This window comes from Sabethes cyaneus, chromosome 1 (genome assembly GCF_943734655.1).
Source record: "Sabethes cyaneus chromosome 1, idSabCyanKW18_F2, whole genome shotgun sequence".
NCBI lineage: Eukaryota > Metazoa > Arthropoda > Insecta > Diptera > Culicidae > Sabethes > Sabethes cyaneus.
This window is the reverse complement of record NC_071353.1, coordinates 100043274-100068672: the sequence shown is the minus strand read 5'-3', so window position 1 is coordinate 100068672 and position 25399 is coordinate 100043274. Positions and strand designations below refer to the sequence as shown.

At 39.5% G+C, this 25399-nt stretch overlaps 4 protein-coding genes across 4 annotated transcripts; 2 read left to right on the top strand and 2 right to left on the bottom strand.

Moving 5' to 3' along the window:
• Nucleotides 1–182: 182 nt before the first annotated feature.
• LOC128742456 (exosome complex component CSL4) lies at nt 183–2506 on the bottom strand. Its single transcript, XM_053838829.1, has 5 exons — nt 2417–2506; nt 2112–2337; nt 1908–2059; nt 1756–1852; nt 183–1697 (listed from the first exon to the last, which is right to left on the bottom strand). The coding sequence occupies exons 2-5, from the start codon at nt 2271–2273 to the stop codon at nt 1482–1484; spliced, it is 627 nt and encodes a 208-aa protein (XP_053694804.1). The 5' UTR covers nt 2274–2337; nt 2417–2506; the 3' UTR covers nt 183–1481.
• Nucleotides 2507–6716: 4210 nt separating this feature from the next.
• Nucleotides 6717–12282, top strand: LOC128746015 (uncharacterized protein K02A2.6-like). The gene is made up of 4 exons (XM_053843070.1): nt 6717–7559; nt 7619–9648; nt 10120–10336; nt 11917–12282. The coding sequence occupies exons 1-4, from the start codon at nt 6717–6719 to the stop codon at nt 12280–12282; spliced, it is 3456 nt and encodes a 1151-aa protein (XP_053699045.1).
• A 3463-nt stretch (nt 12283–15745) lies between these two features.
• LOC128745322 (zinc finger protein dpff-1) lies at nt 15746–17643 on the bottom strand. Its single transcript, XM_053842362.1, has 5 exons — nt 17256–17643; nt 16775–17201; nt 16606–16718; nt 16027–16545; nt 15746–15915 (listed from the first exon to the last, which is right to left on the bottom strand). The coding sequence occupies exons 1-5, from the start codon at nt 17397–17399 to the stop codon at nt 15769–15771; spliced, it is 1350 nt and encodes a 449-aa protein (XP_053698337.1). The 5' UTR covers nt 17400–17643; the 3' UTR covers nt 15746–15768.
• A 3208-nt stretch (nt 17644–20851) lies between these two features.
• On the top strand, nt 20852–24774 carry LOC128746417 (pre-mRNA-splicing factor ATP-dependent RNA helicase PRP16). Its single transcript, XM_053843468.1, has 4 exons — nt 20852–21445; nt 21507–23812; nt 23874–24015; nt 24178–24774. Exons 1-4 carry the CDS (start codon nt 20937–20939, stop codon nt 24770–24772), a joined length of 3552 nt encoding a protein of 1183 aa, XP_053699443.1. The 5' UTR covers nt 20852–20936; the 3' UTR covers nt 24773–24774.
• Nucleotides 24775–25399: the final 625 nt, after the last annotated feature.

The following is a 25399-nucleotide window of genomic DNA, read 5'->3' as shown; positions in this document are numbered from 1 at the left end:
AATGAGATAAATCTGAGGGGACGTGTTTTGCGGTAATTAACGTTTTATGATTTTTGTCTTGATTTTGCACTGTTATTTTTCTTTACTGAATAAAAAATAACAGTGCAAAATTATATTTTTTCCGAAAATACACTTAATTTCCTACAACTTTTCCGTTGATGTGATTTTAACAAGTAGTTTTCGAGATGCGATATTTTGAAAAAAATCTGATTTAATAAATACGCCCTTTTGAAAAGTTACTCTTGCCGAAAATAATTACGTTTCATGGTAAATGAATCCTTGCTTGGCACTTTGGAATTTCATTCCAATAAAAAATATTCGAGACAACCCGTTTTGTTAGTTGAGCTGAAATGTGCACTTACACCCCTTTCCTTCCAAGTGAAACCCAACTTTTATTTTGCTTATTTATTTCATGATTCTTAAAAAGTCTTTAAACGGCAAAATTTTGATGTGAATTTTCTAGCATGCATAAAATCATGCTCAGCGTATCGTTTTCTTCCATTATCTCGATTTTTTCAATTTTGTCACTTACACCCCTTTCCTTTTAACCCCCTCATTTAAGATTCAACAGTATTGGGCACCGCTAATTCGCTAACCGACCAATCGAGAAACGCTAGTTATACCACAGAGAAGTTATACTTTATAATTTATACTCAGACTAGCCGAATTGTTGCTGGTCCATAATTCCAAATGAAGTGCCGCTGTTTAAATTAAAATTAATAAACTCTAAAGCATTTTATCCGTTATCCTTAATCCTTGATTTAACTAAAATCAAAACCTATTAGATCTTAGTTAGATTAAGAAAAGTCGTGTAATATATACAAATTAATAATAATTTGTACAGTGATAGATTACAATACAAGTTGTCGCGATGTGTTTAAAAATAAACAGTGACGATTAATGATTAGCGAAATTTCCACGATTATCGAGCAAAGTGTATCGATTAGCGAATTAGCGGTGCCCAACACTAAGACTCGATAATGTTAAAATAAGTAATGTATAGTGCTGTTTATGTTAAAGTGCAACAATGCAAGCACTGACGAACTGACATGACACATAGAAGAAAATTCTTCAAAAACCATCGTCCTACACATTTTGCTTGCACACTAGCGCCCTCTGTTATGCATGTTGCGGAGTAGCTTGCATTTGCACCGTTTTATACTGTAGGTTTTTTGAGGTTTTTTACATTTGCAGGGTTTTATATTGTAGGTTTTTTACATTCGTATGGTTTCATACTGAAAACTCGAAGCAATACTCGAGCGCCGCGGTGTGGCCATGTTGCGAAACATGCTTTTTTGAAAAATAAGTGGTTTTTGAATGGACGATGGAATTAACGCGAGTGTCTTGTCTGTTTGTCTGTGATGCAAGTTTAACAGTGAAATCCCAGAACGCCTAGCAAAGGATCAAAATTAAGAATTATTGCCAAGTAGGTATCTATCTAATACGTATTAGTTAACCTGTACAATATATATAACATTGTTTTATATTTTCCCGTCGTAATTTGGAGGTGCAGTTTCAGGCATGATCTTTGCTACCTTACGTAGTTCTTTAACAAGTGTTACAGGACATTGCATCTCGGTCCAACCAACTGGAACCATCGGTGTAGGTTCCGGACATCTGCTTGACATGGCAACCGCAACACCCAGCTCATTTTCGGCGGTCGTCAAACAATAGGTGTTCAGTTCTACTTGTGGCAGCTGAAATGCAGATTTATTAGAGTGCATTATATATACAATAAAATGTTAAGCAACATACTACTCGTGCTAGAATTATATCTCCAGGCCGGAAGCATTTATACATTTCCACTCGGTCTTTTTCTGTAGCACGAACATCTTCCTTACGCAAAATTCCTCTAAGAAAATAAAAGGAATGAAATAAAATTTTGAATCCATAACCATACAACTCACCTATAAGGTCTGTTAAGACAAGTTTTACCAATACAAATTATCACGCATTTCGCAAATCGTTGATTAATAATAGTAACTTTCGCGGTCACAACGTCTCCTACAACTGGTACTACTGTTTTACTTCCGAAAGATGCCACAGATATATAATTATTCTGCAAAAAGCTAAATGAAATATCGTAATACAAAAATATTAGTATCTACTACCTTATGTTGTTTACGTATACGAACGACACCAGATAAACTTGCATGAAGATAACCAAGTTTTTCGTAAGTTCCTTCTCCACCAACTGTGTACTCTGTCATGGCACAAAGACGTTGTCCAGGGTAGCAGATGTAACTTTGTTTGTCATCAATAGTTTTAACCATTATTAATCTCTTGATTTACTATACTGATTGCAGAAATAGTCAAATCCACCGTTTTCCGTTATAACTAAAAATGCCGATTAAAAACATAAACACAATTTTAGATTTTCATTTATTTAACTATGCAGTTCACGCAGAGCACTGACCATCCAAACGGAACCGGAATCCGGATCACTTCTTTCTTCTTCCCTGTACGTTGTACGGTTGTACCCTGAGAAAGATTCGCGCTTCGCGGATAGGAAAGAATCGTATATGTCAAATGCAGCCAGTTCGAACTGTCAAATGGGTCAAATGCAGCCAGTTGTTATTATTGGTCAGAAATGGAAAAGTATTGGTAACTCATACAGTCAACCAAAAAAGTATTTGGACAGCAGCGCATAAATTTTTCTTTTAGGCTGTGAACCATTTCGCGAAATTTTTAACTTTTTTGTTAGTTCGATGGTTTTCCGAAAATAACCCTGCTCGGGAGCATGGTTTGTTTTAACCAAGGGGTTTCCAACAGCAATGATTACTACGCACCTTTGAAAAAAAGTTACTTTTGCTTACTTTACTGATTACCTCTGATTACCAGTAATCAATCTTTTGTGATTAAACTTAATCATTCATTAAGACTGTCGCAGTGGCCTTTTAACCCAATGCCCTTCTGGCATACAAAAAAAAAAATAACTTAATCATGATTACCAATGATTACTTAAGAGTATCATTGATTACTCTACTGATTACCATTGATTACCTAATTATTTCGTAATTGATTACAAAAGTAATCTCTGATTACTACGCACTTAAACGCCTTACTGGAAACCCCTTGGTTTTAACCAAGTTCTGAGAGCCAATGAGATATGCACAGGTGAGGAAGAGAGCTTCGACAAGTTTCACTGATTTTTCGTTAGATTTTTTTTACATTAGCATGGATGCTTATGAATTTTATCTATTATAAATAAAAGCAAATGAACATCAAAAATTCCTCCGATTTTAACTCGGACAGAAAAAACAATATTTTCATCCTCACCTTATATGCTCTCATTGAGCAAAAAAACTATCAATCCGTCAAGGCTGTGAACCATTTTCGCGAAATTTTTAACTTTTTAGTTAAAATTTGACAGTTCGATGCAGAGATGCCATATTTTCTAAAAAAATGTCTGCAACTGCTCGAAAACCGCAAAAATCGAGCAGTTTTCCGGCTACTCGAATTTTCTGGTTTAAAAATAATCTGCGAAAATCTGCACACTTTTTTAGGAAGTCTGTGAAAGTTTAAAGAGCTTCGAACAAAAATCTGCACCAAAACAATAAAAGTCAGAAAAACTGCAAATATCTGCAAATTTATAATGATCTGCAAGACCGCTCCAAAAATCTGGAATTTGCAGACAAATCTGCAAGTCTGGTATCCCTGGTTCGATGGTTATTTCTCCTCGAGTGGTTAAAAAAATAGTTTTGACTACAGACGGTAGATAATCTACAGACGCGCAAAGAGCGTGGCATAAAACACCAATCGAACCGTCAAATCGAGACACCAAATGAGCAAAGTAAACAAACTTGTGTTTCGTATAGGCAGGGAAGACTAAGTTTTGTAATCTACCTGAAATATTAAAACTTTAACTATTGATTTACTAACAACATATGGATTAGTTACACTCGATATATCATATAATGCTTTGAAAAATTCAATTGGCTTGTTCAATTTGCAAAATATGCGTCGTAATTCGCGAAGTTCCATGGAACATACCTCACGATTCACGCAACTTACTGCTGATTATAGGGAGATTGATCCAATTCTGACTGGTTGCCAAAACTGTTTAAATAAAATAAACAAAAAAAGTGTTGCCGAATTGGTAATTTTTCTCTTTGCGCGTCTGTAGATTATCTACCGTCTGTAGTTTTGACTAGAGTGACTATATACAGAGTGGCGACAAGTCATCCCAAATGTATGCAATGCGGTTTTTCCAAGGTTTTTCTTTCTCTTTCCTGCATACGCATATCATTCCAATTTTGACATTGTCGCCACTCTGTATACAGTCACTCTAGTTTTGACCAAGGTTTTGACAATTCGATGGTTCGCTTCAGAGCCAATGAGATACGCACAGGTGAGGAAGAGAGCTTCGACGTGTTTCACTGATTTTTCGTTGGAATTTTTTTGCATTGGTATGGATGCTTATAATAAATTTGTTCAAACAACCCGGGTTGAAATGAGATGAATTTTATCTATCAAATAAAAGCAAATCAACATCAAAAATTCATCCAATTTTAACTCGAACAGAATAAACAATATTTTCATCCTCACCTTATAGGCTCTCATTGAACAAAAAAAAAACTATCAATACGTCAAATCTTGCGTCAAATCTCGGGAAATTTTTCAAATGGCCTTATCAAACATTTGCATCGAACTGAGAAAATCAACATTGAAACTATTTACTCATCATTTTAAATCCTATTTAAAAATCCGGCAATTTTTATTTTAGTGGATACTGCCTAACGATACTTTTTACTATGGTTTTGCATTATTGTAGTAAGGATTCTAAGTATTTTTAAAAATAACTGAGTTTTGAGCAAAAATAAGGTATACAACGCTTCGGTTCAGTAAAAAACACATACACCCGATCATAAGACATAATGACAGCTAGCGTGTTACTCTCCACTTGGCGTAACGCACGCTATAAACTAGTGCGTTACCTTACGTCAAAATGTTGTGTCAGATTGAAAACCGTTATGTTATATGCGTCAAAATCGTCAATATGTTTACATCGTTCAATGCAATCGAATGTTACTAACGTCGAATTGAACATAAGCATATTATGCTGCATTATAGGCTTTTACGTAAACAGTGTTGTGTTTTGGTTCGTTGTTCGTATCATTGTGAGTTAGAAAAACTCGAGGAAAAAGTAAAATAAAGCTATCAGAATAAAAACCACAAGTTCACACAAAATGACGGAAATGACTGTGGTGCATTTCTTTTTTCTTTAGTTACTTCGGCTGATATTATAAGAGCGTATGTCAAATGACAATTCGTTTCATACATTCGTCCCGAAGCGGTGCAAGTAAAAAATGTAACTGTAGGGATGTTCGGTCATATTGTCAAAATTGTTTAAACTTATTCAAGAGTCGATTTTCGTGAATCTAATCTAATAAGTGCTTTCATAACATGTTATATAGTAACATAGCATAAAAAAACCGTTTTTTGACATTTTGCGACTTAAGTCCCTTTGAAAAATTTCCCGAGAAATGAAGTAATTTGCGGTTTCGTCACCAACGAGAATGACATTTGCTGAGGATCGCTTATGTAGGAGTGAGAGGGGAGCAAAGAGTGGAGGAGAGGATCCGGGAGTTTGGAATTCGATGTTGTTGATATTACTCCTACTACAAACAGCCTCAGCGCAAGGGCATGGTGTGTTGCTATCTCTTTCTCATGTAGGAGTGAAGAGAGCAACTTTCAAATGGTCCTCGGTAAAGGGGAATTCCCAGCCCGGTGTCACCAATACACTCTCGCATATGATTTGACAGTACCCCCATACTGATGGGCCCCTCGGTGCTGGACCCCAAACAACAATGGCGGCTCCATAGAATTTCTATGAAGTGATTTCCCGCCCAGTGCTTTTGACGTTTAGATTTTAGTCATAGAAAAATGGCGATGTGCCGGGGGGTCGGGAATTCCCAGCAAATTTTTTGGTTCCTGTCAAAATTAACATTTTGGTACCTATGCGTGGGACATCGAAAATGTATGAATTTGACAGCCACTTCACCCCGTAGCCTCAGCTAATATCAAAAAATCTTTATATGTGTGCGTGGTGGAATACTTCATATGAAATGGTTCGCATTGACGCATTCTGAACTGATTTTAACCACTCGAGGAGAAATAACCATCAAATTGTCAAATTTTAACTAAAAAGTTAAAAATTTCGCGAAATGGTTCACAGCCTTAGTAATTTTGCGTAGTAGGGTAACCAACGTATTTTAGACCCTATCAGCAGCAGTACATAATTTGGACACTTACAGCAAAATCAAATGGAAGTGTCCAAATTATATACAGCTGCTGATGGGGTCTAAAATACGTTGGTTACCCTATTTTTGCAAAGAACGGAACCACACATTTTTTAAAACAATGTTTAACTAAAGCATCCTTGTACAATGCACAACAAAAACTCGGGTAAAAGCTTTCCGTTTTGAAGATAGAGTACATATAGTTTGAATTGGCTAAAAATGCAGCCAAAAAAGTATTCGGATGCTACCACCCTGTAGCTACAACCCTGAAACTGTTCGTGCTTCGCATTCGCACCGCATACTTATCGTTTATCGTTTTCTTCCACAAGTTGATTTTCCATAACTGTACTTACAACAAGCAGAGAAATAAATTCCAAGTTATACGAAAAATAAGTAGTGTATTTATTGAAGAACACAACATATTTGGCGACGAGAAGTTGCACTAAAGGATTTTCATCAGTTCCCGGTAGCAGAATGGCAGAAGGCGGTGGAAATAATGATGCTTTTCCTGGATTCGCAGAAACTCCCACACAAGAGCTGTTGAAGCAAATGGCGGATCAAAATACACGTCTTTTACTTCTTCTGGAGCGGCTTTCTGGACAGCCGGCAACACCAGCAGTCTCCAAGCGGAGCGTTGACCAAATTGTCGAATCACTTTCATCGACAATCAAGGAATTTTTCTATGATCCAGCTGCTGGAATGACATTCGACCGATGGTTTAACAAATACGAGGATCTGTTCAGTGCGGACGGTAGAGAGCTGGATGACGCTGCAAAAATACGTTTGCTACTGCGTAGTTTGAGTGTTCCTGTTCACGAAAAGTTCACAAACTATCTCCTACCACAAGACCCACGGGATTTTACCTTCGACCAGGTAATCCAGAAGCTGAAAGTTATATTCGGTCAGTCGAAATCACTCTTCAGTAAACGCTACGAATGTTTTCGTGTGGTTAAGTGCGATGCTGATGATTACGTCACCTATGCCGGAGTCGTAAATCGTTATTGCGAAGATTTTGATTTAGCAAATCTCACAATCGACCAGTTTAAAGCACTGATTTTCGTCTGCGGGTTGCAATCTTCAAAGGAGACGGAGGTCAGGGCGCGTCTTCTCTCCAAGCTGGAATCAGATGCTGGAAAGGAGACCAATCTCGAAGTGCTCATAACGGAATGTCAGCGACTGTCTAACCTAAAACACGATACGGCGCTTGTAGAAAAGAACACATCGTCCAGTGTGCAAGTGATTCAGCAACACAAGCAGCACCATAAGCAACCGAAAGCTGCTACGAAACAAAGATCTTCCTCGTTCACCCTGTTGGCAGTGTGGAGCCATGCATTTTGCAAAAAAATTGCTCCTATACAAACCATGTTTGTAAACAGTGCAACCGACAAGGACACAAAGAGGGATACTGCAGCTGTTTCAACAGAACTGTCAAAACGTCTGGTGAAAATAAACAGTCGCAACCGCCGCAACAGCAACAGAAGCGGAACAAAAAGCATACTCAGTCGAACAGCGTATATTCAGTCAACCAGGTACGCAGTGAACGGAAATATGTGACAACGCAGATCAACGGTCACACTGTAAAATTACAACTCGACTGTGGCTCGGACATAACCATTATTTCGGAGCAGATTTGGAAAAAGTGTGGATCTCCAGTTTTCTCTCATACCGAACACAGAGTACGTACAGCGTCCGGTGAACAGTTGCCTCTTCTGGGAGAATTTTCCTGTACCATGCAGATCGGCGAAGAGCAACGTAGTGGAACTTGTTACGTCACATCAGTAAATAATTTGAATTTATTCGGTCTGGATTTCATGAATGCTTTCGATGTTTGGGCGAAACCGTTAACAAGCATCTGCAATCAGGTAAATCATTCTACTGCTAATAATCCTGTAAACTGGTACTTCACCCGTTTTCCCGAAGTTTTTAATGATTCGTTGGGTCATTGCACAAAGACAAAAGTGAAGCTTTATCTGAAACCTGATGCACAACCGGTATTCAGAGCTAAACGACCAGTACCTTTTCACGCAGTTTCCAAGGTTGACGATGAACTCGATCGACTTCAACGGCTTGGCATTATCTCGCTAGTAGATTTTTCGGACTGGGCCGCACCAATTGTCTCAGTAAGGAAGCCGGGCGGAAGAGTACGAGTCTGCGCAGATTACTCGACAGGACTCAATTCAATGCTCGAACCGCACCACTATCCGCTACCGTCACCAGACGATATTTTCTCGAAGTTGTCTGGAAACAAGGTATTCAGCATAATCGATTTGTCGGACGCCTATTTACAGGTCGAGGTAGACGACGAATCCAAGCAGATTCTGACGATTAATACACACCGCGGGCTATTTCAATTCAATCGGTTGGCTCCGGGAGTAAAATCGGCACCTGGTGCTTTCCAGCAACTTATGAGCAAGATGATCGCGGGTCTGGAAGGAGTGGATTGCTTTCTCGACGACTTCATTGTCTACAGCGTCAACAAAGAGCAACATGACCGTAACCTGGAAAAACTTTTCAGTCGTATCCAAGAATATGGATTCCATTTACGTCCAGAAAAGTGTAGTTTCTACAAGTCCGAAATCAGGTACCTGGGCTTCATCATCAACGCTGACGGTATTAAACCTGATCCGGAGAAGGTGGCTTCAATTGTCAAAATGCCACAACCAAAAGACGTCAGTGAGCTTAGATCATTCCTCGGGGCAGCAAATTTCTACGGGAAGTTCGTCCGGAAAATTCATCGAATCAGACAGCCACTCGATGCTCTCCTGAAAAAGGATTCCCAGTTTGTGTGGAGTGCACAGTGCCAGGAAGCTTTCGACACAATCAAGAAAGTATTACAATCAGACTTGTTACTGACGCACTACAATCCGTCATTGGAGCTGATTGTAGCCGGCGACGCTTCCAAGACCGGAGTAGGAGCGGTCATTATGCATCGTTTTCCTAACAACCAGCTCAAAGCGATTGCGCACGCTTCGAAAACTCTTACCAGCACTGAACAGAAGTATAGTCAAGTGGAAAAAGAGGCATTAGCTCTAGTTTTCGCAGTAACCAAATTTCGTCGTATGCTGCTAGGACGCAAGTTCACGTTGCAGACGGATCATCAACCGTTACTGAAAACATTCGGGTCGAAAAAGGGTATTCCACTACATACCGCTAATAGACTTCAACGTTGGGCTTTATCGTTGCTTGGTTACGATTTCAACGTCGAATACGTTTCCACAGATAACTTCGGGTATGCAGATGTGCTCTCCCGACTGATTAGCAATCATCAAAAGCCCGAGGAAGAGTATATCATAGCAGCCATTAGTCTGGAAGATGAGGTCAACGCAGGTCTAGCTGAGTGTTTCACTTCACTACCGGTGAATTTCAGGATGGTTAGCGCAGCTACCAAGAAAGACGCGATTCTTCAGTAAGTAGTGCAGCTTATCAATGACGGCTGGCATCGAAAGGTTGAAGATCCAAAGCTGAAAAATTTTCACGCTCGCCGTGAGTCTCTTTCGGTGGTAAACGGATGTGTCATGATGGAGGAACGTGTAGTTGTACCCGAAAAATATAGTCAGCGAATTTTAAAACAGCTTCACCGCGGTCATCAGGGCATCGAGCGGATGAAAGCTATCGCGCGAAGTGTTGTATATTGGCCGAACATCGACAACGATATTCAGAACCTTGTTCGTCGATGTGATATCTGTGCCAGTGCAGCCAAGTCACCACCACATTTCCAACCTCAACCGTGGCCACGAGCAGATGGACCATGGCAACGGATTCACTTGGATTACGCGGGTCCCCTCGACGGAATGTACTATTTGGTTATTGTCGACTCGTATTCCAAGTGGCCTGAAATTTTTCGAACACGATCGACAACTGCGTCGATTACAATCAGATTTCTCCAGGAATCTTTCGCCCGTTTTGGTATACCCGCGACCATTATTACTGACAATGGAACGCAGTTCTGTAGCAGTGAGTTCAAGAAACTGTGTGACGAACTTGGAATCATCCACATTCGTACTGCCCCGTATCATCCGCAGTCAAACGGGCAGGCGGAGCGGTTTGTGGACACCATGAAACGGTCGTTACGCAAAATCGTTGAAGGGGAAGCAGTACCATCACTCGAAGCACTGCAAACATTTTTACAGGTGTACCGCTCTTCACCTAGTGCCGCGCTTGCTGGGAACCCAAGTAACACAATTGGTTTTAAATAAGAATTGATAACAGATTTACAACAAAGCTAATTGGTGACTTTTTGTTTTTGCATACTCATTTAAAACCAATTTCCGACTGAAAAAGCGCAAGAAACGAGCTAAAATGTAACATGTTTGTGAAATATTTCAAAGTGACGCCTATGCGTTGCATGGCTTTTGTACTACCAACAGAAAAGCGCAAATAACTGTTGAAGGGATTTTTTCTGACATTTCCCTGAAATTATGTATTTACAAGCAAAATAATGTCAGGCATTTTTCGCAAGATAAAATGGCTAAAGTATTTATATTTCGGTAATTCATCAATCACTCAAAGCAACATTGTAGCCTTCACATAAGCTAAACTAAAGTGCGATTTCAAATTTATCGTGAACTTTGCCATTCTACTTCCGAAAAATTGATGCGCTCAAGATTTACTTTTATAAGCAATAGTTGAGTGGAATCGAAATAAATATCATTTTATGACAATCTCACAAAACATGCTAATCTCTTTGAAAACTTGTGGGATATTTTATATTAATTATGTTATATGTCCCTTTTATCCGTAAAATCATTCTACGACACAAAAATATTGATCTATTTCATTATATTTTGGCGCAGTCATCGGCCATGTTTATACAAGATTGGGTACAAATGAGCACACCGATAGCCGAAAAATTCGATACCAATAAAAAGTTGTACTGTATGAATTTTGTTTTGCGTTAACTTACAACTGATTCACAGTTAATTTTTATTTGTGAAAGAACTTGAATTGCGCTCAAAAAATACTCGGAAAACTCATAAACTGGAGCATTTAAGCTCAATAAAATATTGCAATCTTGTGAAAATGTGTCAAAGTTATTGATCTGCGCTGTACTCATCGTCATCACTTCGCCCGCTGTTCAATGCCGACAATTCGCAACTACGAAGTTGCTGATATTTGTTTGATTTTTGTGTGACACAAAAAGAGAAGGAAGTATTATTGCTTTCGTTTTCACGCAAGTTTTGACAATTCGGCATGGGTTTTCGTGTGAGTGCGAACAGGCTTAAAAATCTCTTTTGCTCTTTTGCGTCGCGAATACTCAGTTGTAAATGATCGATAAAAGCTTAGCTGTATAACCGAAATACAACTATAACCTGTCATTCTGGCTGAAAACATCGGCGCTTCAAATAAAACATTTTTATAACATCTTGTTTTCCATTAAACTTATTTATGATTTAAATGCAACTGTTTTCTGAATATTTTTCTAAAGAACATGTTGCAAGTGTTACTTGGGAAGTCTCCAGCAGAGGAAATGCTGGGCAGGCCTATGCGAACAACTCTCGATCTCTTGCGCTCCCCAGTATTTGCTAACACGTCTAATCAACTTCGTCCAAGGTTTAAGGCAGGTTCTGCAGTCTACGCAAAGCTCTATTCAAACGCAAATAAGTGGAAGTAGATTCCAGGGACTGTTATCGAAGTCATTGGTGGAGTGAATTATAATGTGCTACTCGATTACCAGTCAGGTCGGCGAAAACTGGTACGCTCCCACGTGAATCAGCTGAGACAGAGATTCAACGAAGCAGTTAAACCGTTACCAGTGCCAATCCCGCTGGATATTCTGGTGGACGATTTTCAGTTAACACAGTCATCAATACAGCACACCATCGCTCCACAGAATCGGACATCGGATGGCTCGATTCCTGCGCAGCAGCGTCAGGATGATAGTCAGACAACTTCGGACAGTGATGAATTCTTTGAGTCGGAGGCTGGCTCAGCAGTTGCATCTCAGGCAGTAGTTCAGCCTGGATCGACGAATGCTCCTAGACCAGTTAGGGCCAGTCGCTTACCAAAACGTCTAGAGGACTACATCGTAGGTTTCACTTAAAGGGGGAGATGCTACCACTCTGTAGCTACAACCCTGAAACTGTTCGTGCTTCGCACCGCATACTTATCGTTTATCGTTTTCTTCCACAAGTTGATTTTCCATAACTGTACTTACAACAAGCAGAGAAATAAATTCCAAGTTATACGAAAAATAAGTAGTGTATTTATTGAAGAACACAACATCGGACAGTTAACTTTAAGTTGAAACAAATGTCCTTTCTCGCTCAACTACTATCATGTAGGACCATTTACATTCTTGATGACCTGGGGTGACATTGCGCATCTCGTTTCGAGTGATTTTCGTTCGAGACGCCCATTTGTTTAACGTGGTCGAAACGAACCAAAATCACTCGAAACGAGATGCGCAATGTCATTCCTGTTTTAATCTGTTTGTGGTAAAATCAACAATTTTTTTCAAATATCCCTCTGTGAACTGCTGACCATTTTTTTACAAGTGCTCGGTTTAAATCATTTTAATATGAAATCGAATGATTTTTCATTTTAGAAATGAAATTATCTAAAAAGATGTTCAAAAGGGTTCAAGTCTAGACTGATTACTGATGTTTCGATAGCGCTAGGACAATTGTATGGCGCCTACCGCTTATAATTATCGGCAGTATGTCTAGATGGTAAATGGCTGAATAATGCGCTCCAGAACCACCGAGAGGTTCCACAGCCTCTTATTCAGCAACTCCTATCTCGACCTCCTCGTGGTACCATCCGGGATACGTTCCTTAGTGGAAATCGGACAACCGGTGGAAACTAGGGTCGTATGCGGACAGAGAAGGGGGCACTAATGCGAAAGCTGAAGTGTAAACTCTCCGCCTGCAGGACGGTTCTTTTGACTCCCAGGAACCAAAGCAGAGGGTCCAAAGCCCCTAAAGGAGATGGTTGTAATAGCTGTTATCTATGGCTATTACGTAAAAATTTGAATGGATAAACCCCTAATCCAAGGTGTGACGCGACCCGTGCCGAGGGATGAATGGTGGAGGGGGTTCTATAAATTCTCTCGCCGCAACGGAGCCTGTGGAGTACCAGGGCGCCCTCCACAGCAATTTGCCCTTGCTGCATCAAGCCGGTCACTGGTGCAGTGGACGATTTCTTACCGTGCAAGCTCTCTCTGCCGAAAAACAAAGAAACGAATGAGGCGGAGAGGAGAGTAGTGCAGTAGAGCAGGACTTGAACGATGCGCTAGCAGAGGTTCAATCCTGATCCTCGTCTATCCTCAACACGTCGACTCGTTGTGAATCGACAAACGAATATGTGGCTCCAACTCTCTACTCACGGGTCGAGATTCACTCTGCCTGATCTTAGACTGTGTGCTGGAGGGTGGGCTGTAACAAAAGGAGAGCCGAACAGTTATGGCCAGTAGGATGGCTGTACAATCGCTCAAACAATCTATAAAAGAATATATAACGTCTGGTATCCACCCCTAGGTTACTCAAAAGTTGTTGAGTCTCAATAAGAGAGATCTCAGCAAGCTTACCGGTCTTGTGACAGGACATTTTCCGAGTAAATATCATTTTCGGAATCTCAGTTTTATACAAGGTGATATTTAACTTCGGAACACTTGCTCTGCTATGGTGGAGCACAAATAGTACGCAGACTGCAGTATCTCAAAACGGGGAGATCTGATTGGCGTCGCCGATCAGGATACTAGGTTCATAAACCTAGTCATCCCTGATTGGCACATGTCTCGCTCCAGCTACCAGCCTGTCACTTCCTCAATAAGTGATAGGTAAGCTTGAAGCGTATAGTATAATAATAAAACGGGGCATACCACAATAGTTCAAAATAATGGACGCAGTGGTAAGAGTACCCAACAGAGGAGAAGAAGATGTTTAGATTCAACATCCCGGTACAATATTTATGTACCACAATTACAATTTTGCTTTAATTTCGCCTAAAATTGTTCAGATAATTAAGTTTACACTTAGTCCAATCCAAAAATATAAATCTTTGCTACCTCGGAGCCAATAAAGTATGACACCAACAACCCTTATGCAGGAATAACTAAAAGAGAAGGGCTACAAGAGGAAAATCACTCGTCAGCAAGTAAACAAGCAATGCGGTTAGTGTCATACCTTGCTGGGGCGCATGGAAAGGTCCAAGGTAGCAAAGATATATATTTTTGGATAGAACTGTCCCACTCTTAAGCGCTGCGCGTGCAGCAACATGTGCTACTCGACATTCAGACATTTCATCTGTCCACTAGTAAGCCGGTGACCTCCCATACCTTGGTCGACCTTTCCTAGGCATGGTAGCGTCAAAAGCTCGCGACAGTACCTCAACCAAATGATCAGCGTTCGGATCGGGCATACCGCGATCACCGCACTCTCTTCGGATCGCTTCCACAAATTCTTCAGGATCGAAGTATGATGTCTTCCATCCACGGGTGGTTGGAGTGTCGGCTCTACTCGCCACCTGTCGCCCCAAGCAACCAAAAGTTCGAATTTCACTCAAGGAATAAACTTGGAAGTTCATATTTGGTTCAAATTTAGTCACGCAGAACTTTCTTGCTGAACAATCAGTCACTACATTTGTAAACCGAACTTCATTCTCATTAATGCACCGTTAACATCTGTTGGAACTTTAAAGTTCAACATGCAGCTTGAAGGTTCAACATACAGTTTACTTTCAAAAGTTCGGATAATGGTGTCTAAGGTAGATGTTTGTTTAAATAACATGCTTCGGGGCAAAGTGTGAATGTAAAGTTAGAAAGATATTGCTTTGAATACGTTTTAAACATCTACTGTTTAATCTAGATTGTGTGCATAAAATAACACCGATTGAGAAAATAACGCAAGAGCTGCTAAATAGACCAAGCGATAAAATGGTCAATACAACGTGTAGAAAATATTGAATACACATTGCGGGAAACTACAAAACTTGTACTGATTGGCTTGAACATACAACTACAATTGTTTTTCGCTGTCTTAAATAACTTTGCTGGATCCTACAAATTTAAACCATCCTATTTAAGAACGTGACACTCTTTGCCCCACTGATTGACACACTTTGCCCCGGTGTTTTTCCACTAGCTGAAAAAAGGGTCTTTTTCAAAGCTCTTGGAAAAATAGAAAAAACATTTTCTAATGCTCATTATTTCCAGGATTGTTTAGAAAATATCCTAAAATGTTATGTAGATAACGCATTGCGGTTAAAATACTGATATTTTTTAATCTAGCATAGTTTGAGCTTAAGTGACACTCTTTGCCCCGTCTTACCCGAAATATGCGTTCGTCACCCTGTTTTAAGAATAAACGAAAAAGTTTCAAGTCGAAGTCGAATTCATTGTTACAAGGAAAAACCAGGAATTTTGAAAAAGACATTCTTAATGTAAATACAATCGATAAATATGTTACATACCAAGTTTTTATATATACTGTTTATTGTAAAATAAAACTTATGGGTCACACAGATTATTAGAATTATGAATAAATCACTGATATCCTACTACCAGAATAAATTACATATGAAAACTGCTTTATAGCCACGTTAATCGAAAATCTCTATCGTTATTTTGTATCATAACGATGCGTTGGTATAGAGATATAGCAGGACCAAGTTTCAATCCGAACCCTGTGACAACATCGGATTTCCTCATAAGAACCAATGAGGGACCATCAATTTCCTGTAAAACAGATAAAATATTTAAATTCAATGAATTTGACCATATTCTCGAATGCTTCCAAACTGCGATACGGACTATTCACCAATAACGCTGAATGCTATAAAAATATACCTGTTCCTTGAAAAGATGAGCATATTCAGGAAAGTAATATTGAAAGTATTGAAACACATCGTCACAAGTCCAATTTTCAACATTCTCAAAATTATCGAGACGCGGATCAAGATTTTGTTTTGGTTGTATGGTCTCTTCTTTGTTATCCGTATCAGCATTCGAGTAGTTACGAGAATCTGACGATTCAATTTTTATCTTTTCCAGACTATTACATCCTTCATTGATCGTTCCATCCGATAAAGAAAATGAATCTTTCCTTATCTCGTTATCACTGAATCCAGCGAATTCCTGATAACCTTCATCGTCGGCAGCTTCCTGCATTTCAGGCTCTACATGCTGTAGTGCAGCGGGTCGTTTCTCTGGAGGTCGTAAAGACGACTGTTTAGTAGTCGATCTCTCATCAGTACATCGTTTGCAAATCCACCGACCATTCGAGTTTTTATCGTTCATTGAAGTAGATGGGCCATGGCAGTTTTGATGAAACGCATTTTGACAATCGCAACAAAAGAGTAAGTTGCCCTACAAATAAATATAATTAATAAAGCTGCAACTTTCTACAATCACATTGTGTTAACGTACGCCACGCAAAGATTTTCCACACACGACACATTCAATGCACTGGAAGCAGCGAAAATTAGGCTTTATTGGAAACTTGGAATAAACGGGATGGGCGCAGAGACACTTTGAATGAGCTATAAATTATTTGAACACATTAGATCATATAAGCACAACGTAGTCGAAAAAATACCTCTAAATGCACAGTTTGAACAATCAATTAGTTTGAAACCACGCCGTTGTTGTTCAGCTTTGTGACACATATCGCAAACAGGCTCACGTTTAAATTCCTGCTTTCGAATTGCACCATTACCGCTAGAAGTAGCATGTAGACGGCTACTTCCTTCAGGTGGTGAACTTGGACCAAACACTTTCGGCTTATATGTGCTGATGATAGAATTTTTCGGTGGTATTACCGCAGGACTTAGTGTCAAGCGTGACTTTGATCCTGAACTAACTTCCCCGGCTTTATCTGTTTTCAGTGGTGATTTCGGGATATTATCATTCAGTTTGCTAGCTGTAGTTGAAACTCCGGAAGATTCAGCGGGATTTATTTCAGTTTTCCTGACACGTTTTCGAGGAACATAATGATCCGAAGGATCAAATACCACTTTAGCTTTCTGAAAAATAACAGTGTTGATTATTGCAAATTACTGCTATTAAACTAGCTATACCTTGGTTCTAGTTCCAACTCGGGTGGAAATGTTATCATTATCCTGCGATGCTGCAGCACCCGTGGACGAGTTTGAAGCAGGTACTATTTCTGTACTTTTGCCACCGTTCTCCGCTTCAACACCACTAGATTTTGTTTTTACCATTATGTGGTACAAATGGAACCCACTATTTTACTAATTTCAACTGATAAAAGATTATTATAACATTAATTATATACTTCGATCACACTCAGTCAACGTTAGATTTTAGTAAGAGCCTATTTCTTCAAACGCGCTGGATTGTTTGACTACGTATCACAGATAATACGTACCGACACAAATATGACAGCTTTGTAATCAACTGATTTGCATTTATATACCCTTTATAATTTAAATTTTGTATAACTTAAACATTATACTTTTAGCTTCTATTTTATTACACGAACGAAATTCAATTTGTATTTTTTAAATTAGCAAAACATTTATGGCAAGATAAACCGAATAACTCTGGATTCAATAATCTGTGGTTTGCTACAGCACTGATTCAATTTTGCTACTCCTTATAAATTTTGGAAGCAGTGGTTACAGTTTTCAATTTTAAAATAAATTAATTCTCAAAATGTGTTGTTCTATTCGCTATGTGCGCGAAACGGTGCTGCCACCTTCCCAAGTTTGTTCTATTTGTGAAGTCGGTGCATATCCAGCTTTTTACAAGCCATAATGGCGGACATGTTCGTAATATTTAAACAGCATTTTTGACATTTCCCTAATACATCGCACGTTTTCTTTCCGCGCGTTCACGGTAAAACTATAAAGGAATGTACAGAAAGAAAACGTGCGATGTATTAGAGAAATGTCAAAAATGCTATTCAAATATTACGAACCCGTTCGCCATTATGGCTCGTAAAAAGCTGGATATTCAGGAGTATTTAGGCTGTGAACCATTTCGCGAAATTTTTAACTTTTTAGTTAAAGTTTGACAGTTCGATGGCTATTTCTCCTCGAGTGGTTAAAATCAGTTCAGAATGCGAACCATTTCATATTTGACAGATTGATAGTTGTTTTACTCAATGAGAGCATATATAAGGTGAGGATGAAGATATGTTTCTATAACAGCGAATTTATTTATTCAGTCCAGGTTGGAATTGGATGAATTTTTGGTGTTCACTTGCTCCTATTAGATAGATAAAATTTATCTCATTTCATTTCGGGTTGAATAAACAAATTTGTTATATGTTAAACATCCATACATTGGTGAAAAAAAATTCAAGGAAAAATCAGTGAAACACATCGAAACTCTTTCCTCACCTGTGGCATATCTCATTGGCTCTCAGAACTTGGTTAAAACTAACCATACTTCCGAGCAGGGTTATTTTCGAAAAACCATCGTACTGTCAAATTTTAACCAAAAAGTTAAAAATTACGCGAAATGGTTCACAGCCTTAGTGCGTGTTATAAAAACTACGCAAAAAAGAATTACAAATAATTGTCAAAGCTTTCGCACGAATATCGCCTCCACTTTGGTACATATATGTTCTTATATGGCGTGAAATATAACTTTTTCGTTCAGATATGATTTCGTAAATCTCAGTTGCAATCGAGATATACAAACCAAATGGTTTACTGGGTTCATTTTTCGCTCGATTCTCTTTATGTCAAATGTGACATTGTGGCAGGAGAAAAGTGGTTCATCAGTTTTGTAGTTTCGGGCAAAAGGTAAGAGAATAATATCACAGACAAACAGACATAACTCTTGGAAGAAAAATCAACAAAAATGATCGTACCTCACATATAGCCTGAACACTAGCACCATCTATGATCAACACTCCCAATTAATTATGGAGAATTCCCCTTTTTTCGTCAAAAAGCGCCACTTTGACCAAAACGCCACTTTGACATTCCCAACTAAGCCTAAATTTGAAATGACGGTTTAATCGGTACGATGAATGGAAAACGAGTGTTATGTCTGTTTGTCTGTGATAATATGGAATATGACAAAGCAGGTATAATTTAATTGTTAACCTGTTTATTGCACGCTTCTTGCTGCTACAGTCCGCTGCTGCTACCCTCCAAAAAAGGAGGGAAAGCATAATCGGTACAAAGCCGGTTTTTATTCGAAACCTCTGGTAGAAATCGAACAGAAATCCGGCAGAAAAACCGTAAGGCGAAATTTCTGCCCGATTCGAATGTGTCATTTAGGGTTGCACGAGATGTTGGCAGCGAAAACATGGTTGCCTGCCGATGGGGTGGAAGTAATCGATTTTTTGTGTGTAAAATCTGTCGGTAACGCCCTCCAGAAATAGTTTGCCAAACGCATAAAAAAATATCCATGTACCTTTATCAATATTTCTTTGTGCTGGGGTTACATAGCAGCGATGGCAGCGACATCAAGATTTAGTTTGCCACTTACTGCTCGAGGGGTGCTCTATCCACCTTTTCGCGTGCTTAATGGCGGATAGTGGGCGCAACTTTTGGAAAATATTTCAATGCTTTTGGCAACTTTGCTAACGTACGCTTGACAGTTTTGCAAGACGAAAATGTCAACTTGACGGGAGCAGAGTTGCCAAAAGCATGTTATTTTTTCCGATAGTTGTACCCACAAGCCGTAAAACCCTATAAATGTATATCTTTATAGGGTTTTAATTAGCCGCCATTAGACACGCGAAAAGGTCGATTGAAGGATTACTTTAGATTACATAAAAATCTTTTACACACTTTTTGTCACCCCACTGTCACAAATGTCATTCCCATACATTTTTCGTGGAGCCAACATCTCATCTAGCCCATAGCAAACTTTGCCTCGGACCAAATGTATGTGTGAGTAGCCCGCTCTAACTTCAGCCTCGGATAAATGTGTATTGGTAAGCGCTCGAACAAAGTTACTTTTTCGCTTTTTTTCTTTTTGTGGAGAGTTACTTTTTGCAGCTGGACCAGCAAGGGGTTTCCAACAGCAATGATTACTACGCACCTTCGAAAAAAATTACTTTTGATTACTTTACTGATTACCTCTGATTACCTATATAAATTTATCATGATTACCAATGATTACTTAAGATTATCATTGATTACTCTACTGATTACCATTGATTATCTAATTAATTCGTAAATGATTACAAAAGTAATCTCTGATTACTACGCACTTACACGCCTTACTGGAAACCCCTAGTGGACCAGCACAGGAAAATCAACCCTCACTCGGTTTGTTTACGCTTGCGACATTCGCCCTTTTATTAATTCTATCTTCAATTGATCAAAAAATAACTCTCACCCGTTTTGCTTACATTTCAGGGGCTTGCGATGGGTGCCATGTTTTTGTTGCCAACATCTCAGCACATCTCGACCAAGGTTGGCAGCAAATTTACCTGTCAGACGGGCGCTTTTCTTGCAATAGCGCCCTTCGTTAAGTCGACTGTCAAACACCGTTCGTTAAGATAGGGATAGCACCCCGCTGTTACATTTGCGACAATCGCCCTTTTGTTAATTCTATCTAGAATTCTGACATTGTCGTTTGTCGCCACTCTATATAAATGTCACTCTATAGTCTATAGTGTGTTTATTTTAATTTTATTAGATTTTGATCAAAATCTTCTACAAAATAATAATTGATGGTGTCATGTTTGATATTAATCATATGGTTGTTTCATAGATTACGCAGATTTAGTTATTTTACTATATTTCGCAACATCCGCACTATAAGCATTAATGGATAAGTTTTCGGATGTCTGTAAGTTGGAACAGAGCCCTAGCACGATTAGTGGTTTAATTATCAAAAAGAAGGACGACAAAGACAAAGATGTTTTCAAAAAACCAAAACCATCACTGCTGGGATTAGATAAATTGGCTGCAGCGCAAAGAGCGCGCAAACAAGAATCGGCTCGATTGTCCTTCAAAGAATCTGATGATGATGATGTGAGTCATGATGACAATAGATCTAGCTATAGGGGCGATTACAAGGACAAAAATTTTCCTTTCACATCGAAGAAATACAGGGATAATACCGTAGAGACTCCTACGTACACTGGAGGGGTGAGTGATGTGGCCAGAAAGCGGCTAGATAAACGACAAAGAGACGAGCACGGTAAAGGTTTGTACGCTTCATCGATGCTACATGAAAGAGATAGGCAAGGCGACCATGGAAAAAGGCACAAGAACACTTCTACTACCCACAGTAGTAGAAGTCATCGTGGTTATTCATCTTCTAGAACACCGAGGTACGTACAAGTATGAGTATTAAGCATATAGTTGTGTATTGCTAATGGGAAATTTCTTTAGTTTTAAAGATGAACCTAGGACTCCTAGAAGCGACCGCAGAATGGATGTTTTTGGATGGGAGGACGACGATGATCGACAACCTTCAAGTTCGCGAAAATCTTCATGGGATTACCCGACACCGAAAATTCCTAAAGGTTCAGAATCTGTTCGAAGTAATCGTTCGTCTTCCTCACGCAATCGATCAAAAAGGGAGGATGACACACCGAGACCAACACCTGCGCACAAATTTAACAAATGGGCACCAGACAGGAAAGAATCCGGTGCTACGCCACGCACTACTAGAAAAGGAATTCCGTGGGAAACTGACGAGGATAAGGATTTATGGGAACAGGAGCAAGTTCGTTTAGACCGCGAATGGTATAGCATAGGAGAGGGATACGACGAGGATAATAATCCTTTTTCAGGAGCTAGTTCGGAGTATCTTGCTAAGCGTGAGGAGCAACTGGAGCAACGTAGAATTAAACGTATGTCTGCTCAACAAAGACAAATCAACAAAGATAACGAATTATGGGAGAAAAATAGATTGTTAACTTCCGGCGTTGTTATGTCTATCAACTTTAACGAGGACTTTGACGAAGAAGCTGTTGAACGGGTTCACTTACTGGTTCATCACACAGTTCCACCTTTTCTGGACGGTCGTATCGTTTTTACTAAGCAACCGGAACCCGTAATTCCGGTAAAAGATGCTACATCCGATATGGCTCTTGTTGCAAGAAAAGGAAGTCAGCTTGTAAGGACCTATCGAGAGCAGAAGGAACGCAGAAAAGCACAGAAAAAGCATTGGGAGCTAGGTGGCACTAAACTGGGAAACATCATGGGAGTAGCAAAGAAACAGGACGATGAGGATGCAAAGTATGACGCAGATACAGATACAGCGGATTATCGGAAGGATCAAAAGTTTGCACAACACATGCAAGATCAGAATGATGATGCGGACTTTACACGGAAAAGACCTATATATGAGCAGCGTCGATCGTTGCCAGTGTTCGCAGTGCGGCAAGATCTGTTAAATGTAATTCGGGAAAACTCCGTTGTTATTATAGTGGGTGAAACAGGTAGTGGTAAAACAACACAATTAACGCAGTACTTGCATGAGGATGGCTACAGTCGTATGGGAATGATTGGCTGCACACAGCCCAGAAGAGTGGCGGCAATGTCAGTGGCAAAACGAGTCTCAGATGAGATGAACACTAAATTGGGACAGGAAGTAGGATATGCCATTCGCTTCGAAGATTGCACGTCAGAGAAAACTGTTATAAAATATATGACTGATGGCATCTTACTTCGAGAAAGTCTAAGGGATAGTGATTTAGATGGTTACTCTGCGATCATTATGGACGAGGCCCATGAGCGCTCACTTTCTACCGATGTTCTCTTCGGTTTACTGCGGGATATCGTCGCCAGACGCAGAGATTTGAAGCTGATAGTCACTTCTGCCACTATGGATGCCACTAAGTTTGCCTCATTCTTTGGAAATGTTCCGAATTTCACAATTCCTGGTCGAACCTTTCCTGTGGATATCATGTTTAGCAAAAATGTATGCGAAGATTATGTTGATTCAGCAGTTAAGCAAGCACTACAGATACACATCCAGCAATTGGAAGGAGATATGTTGATTTTTATGCCCGGTCAGGAAGATATTGAAGTTACCTGTGAAGTTCTATCGGAAAGATTGGCTGAAATCGAAAGCGCCCCGCAACTTTCAATTCTACCAATATATTCTCAATTGCCGTCCGATCTACAAGCAAAAATTTTTCAACGATCAGCTGAAGGTTTAAGAAAATGTATTGTTGCTACCAATATTGCTGAAACATCATTGACAGTGGACGGAATCATATTTGTCATTGATTCTGGTTACTGTAAACTCAAAGTCTATAATCCACGGATTGGCATGGATGCACTACAAATATATCCAATTTCACAGGCCAATGCTAACCAACGGTCCGGTCGAGCTGGTCGAACGGGTCCTGGACAAGCTTTTCGTCTTTACACTGAACGCCAATATAAAGATGAGTTACTCCCTCTTACTGTACCGGAAATTCAACGTACCAATCTAGCAAACACAGTACTGTTGCTGAAATCGCTGGGTGTAGCCGATTTATTACAGTTCCATTTTATGGATCCACCGCCCCAGGATAATATTCTTAATTCATTATACCAGTTATGGATTCTGGGCGCTTTGGATCACACGGGAGCTCTTACACCGCTAGGACGACAGATGGCGGAATTTCCACTAGATCCTCCGCAATGTCAAATGCTTATCGTAGCCAATCAGATGGGGTGCAGTGCTGAAATTTTGATAATAGGTGAGTACCTAATTGTTGTTCACTGCTTTGTCTGTCTGACCGTACCTTTTATACTTCACAGTTTCGATGCTCTCGGTTCCATCAATATTCTATCGCCCTAAGGGAAGAGAAGAGGAAGCAGATAACGTGAGAGAAAAGTTTCAAGTACCAGAATCAGATCATTTAACCTATCTAAATGTCTATCAACAATGGAAGATGAACAAGTAAGTTTATATTGTAAACAAGTACGAGGGACATTTGAAAACCCTCACTTCAAAAATTGATTTGAATTTCATCAAATTTAAAGCTAAAATTAGTAATCATCAATAAGTTAAAACGACAATGAAGAAAGGATTGATTTTAATGTGTTTTTTTTACATTTGCAGATATTCGTCTAATTGGTGCAACGAGCATTTTATTCATATCAAAGCAATGCGCAAAGTTCGTGAGGTTCGTCAGCAACTGAAAGATATCTATGTGCAGCAGCGATTAGATGTGAAATCCTGCGGCACAAATTGGGACGTTGTGAGAAAATGTATTTGCTCAGCCTATTTTTACCAAGCGGCCAGGCTGAAAGGCATTGGCGAGTATGTTAACCTTCGTACCGGAATGCCCTGCTACTTACATCCTACGTCTGCTTTATATGGTTTGGGAACCACTCCAGATTACGTTGTCTATCACGAACTCGTAATGACGGCCAAAGAATATATGCAGTGTGCCACTGCTGTAGATGGATTTTGGCTTGCCGAGCTAGGGCCAATGTTTTTCTCTGTTAAAGAAACCGGAAAAAGTAGCCGTGAAAAACGAAAACAGGCTGCAGAGCATTTACATGAAATGGAATCCCAGATGCAAATGGCTCAAGAACAAATGGAAAAACAAAAACAAGAGGAGGCACAAAAGCAGCAACAAGCAATGTTTAAACAAGAAATTGTAACCCCCGGAGCCACACCGCGGAGAACTCCTTCTCGAATTGGGCTGTAAATATTGACTATAAACTAAAAAAATGATTACGTTTAAAAAGATTTGTCCATAAAACGATTGTGAAACTACCTGTGTTATGGCATAATCCACCTAGCCTTGCGATTGCAAATTCTTGTTGCATTTTACCTGTAATAGTTTCGCATGCTAAAATTTCAAATTTCATGGCATAACCTTGAGGATTGCTTAATTGCAACCAGGTCCCAGGGCTGTATCTTTACACAAACGAAAGATGCACACTAGTGATGCCAAATGTGGTGAAATCTATCCAAAATATGTTTGAATCAATTTGATAGAACGTTCAAAGTAGTAGCAAAACGTTTGAAGGTTCAAATCTTAGTTTATATATTTTTCTGTTGATTCAGGGCTTCTGGTAAGCTTAATCACAAAGATATTACCTTTGACTTGGCTTGCCAGAGCCGCGTGATTCAATCTAATCAGGGCAGCTGCCCAAGAGGTTTTGTGTTTTCCCCTTTTCTTTCAGTTTGCTTTATTTGCTGGAAAATTGACTGCGCAATTATCGATAATGGTAGAAGAGGCGAACCAGCCGCAGGCTGAAAACCTCTCTAATCTATAAAGAAGCCTATAAAGAAGGATTTCTGTCTGTCTGTCTGTCTGTCCGTATGATCC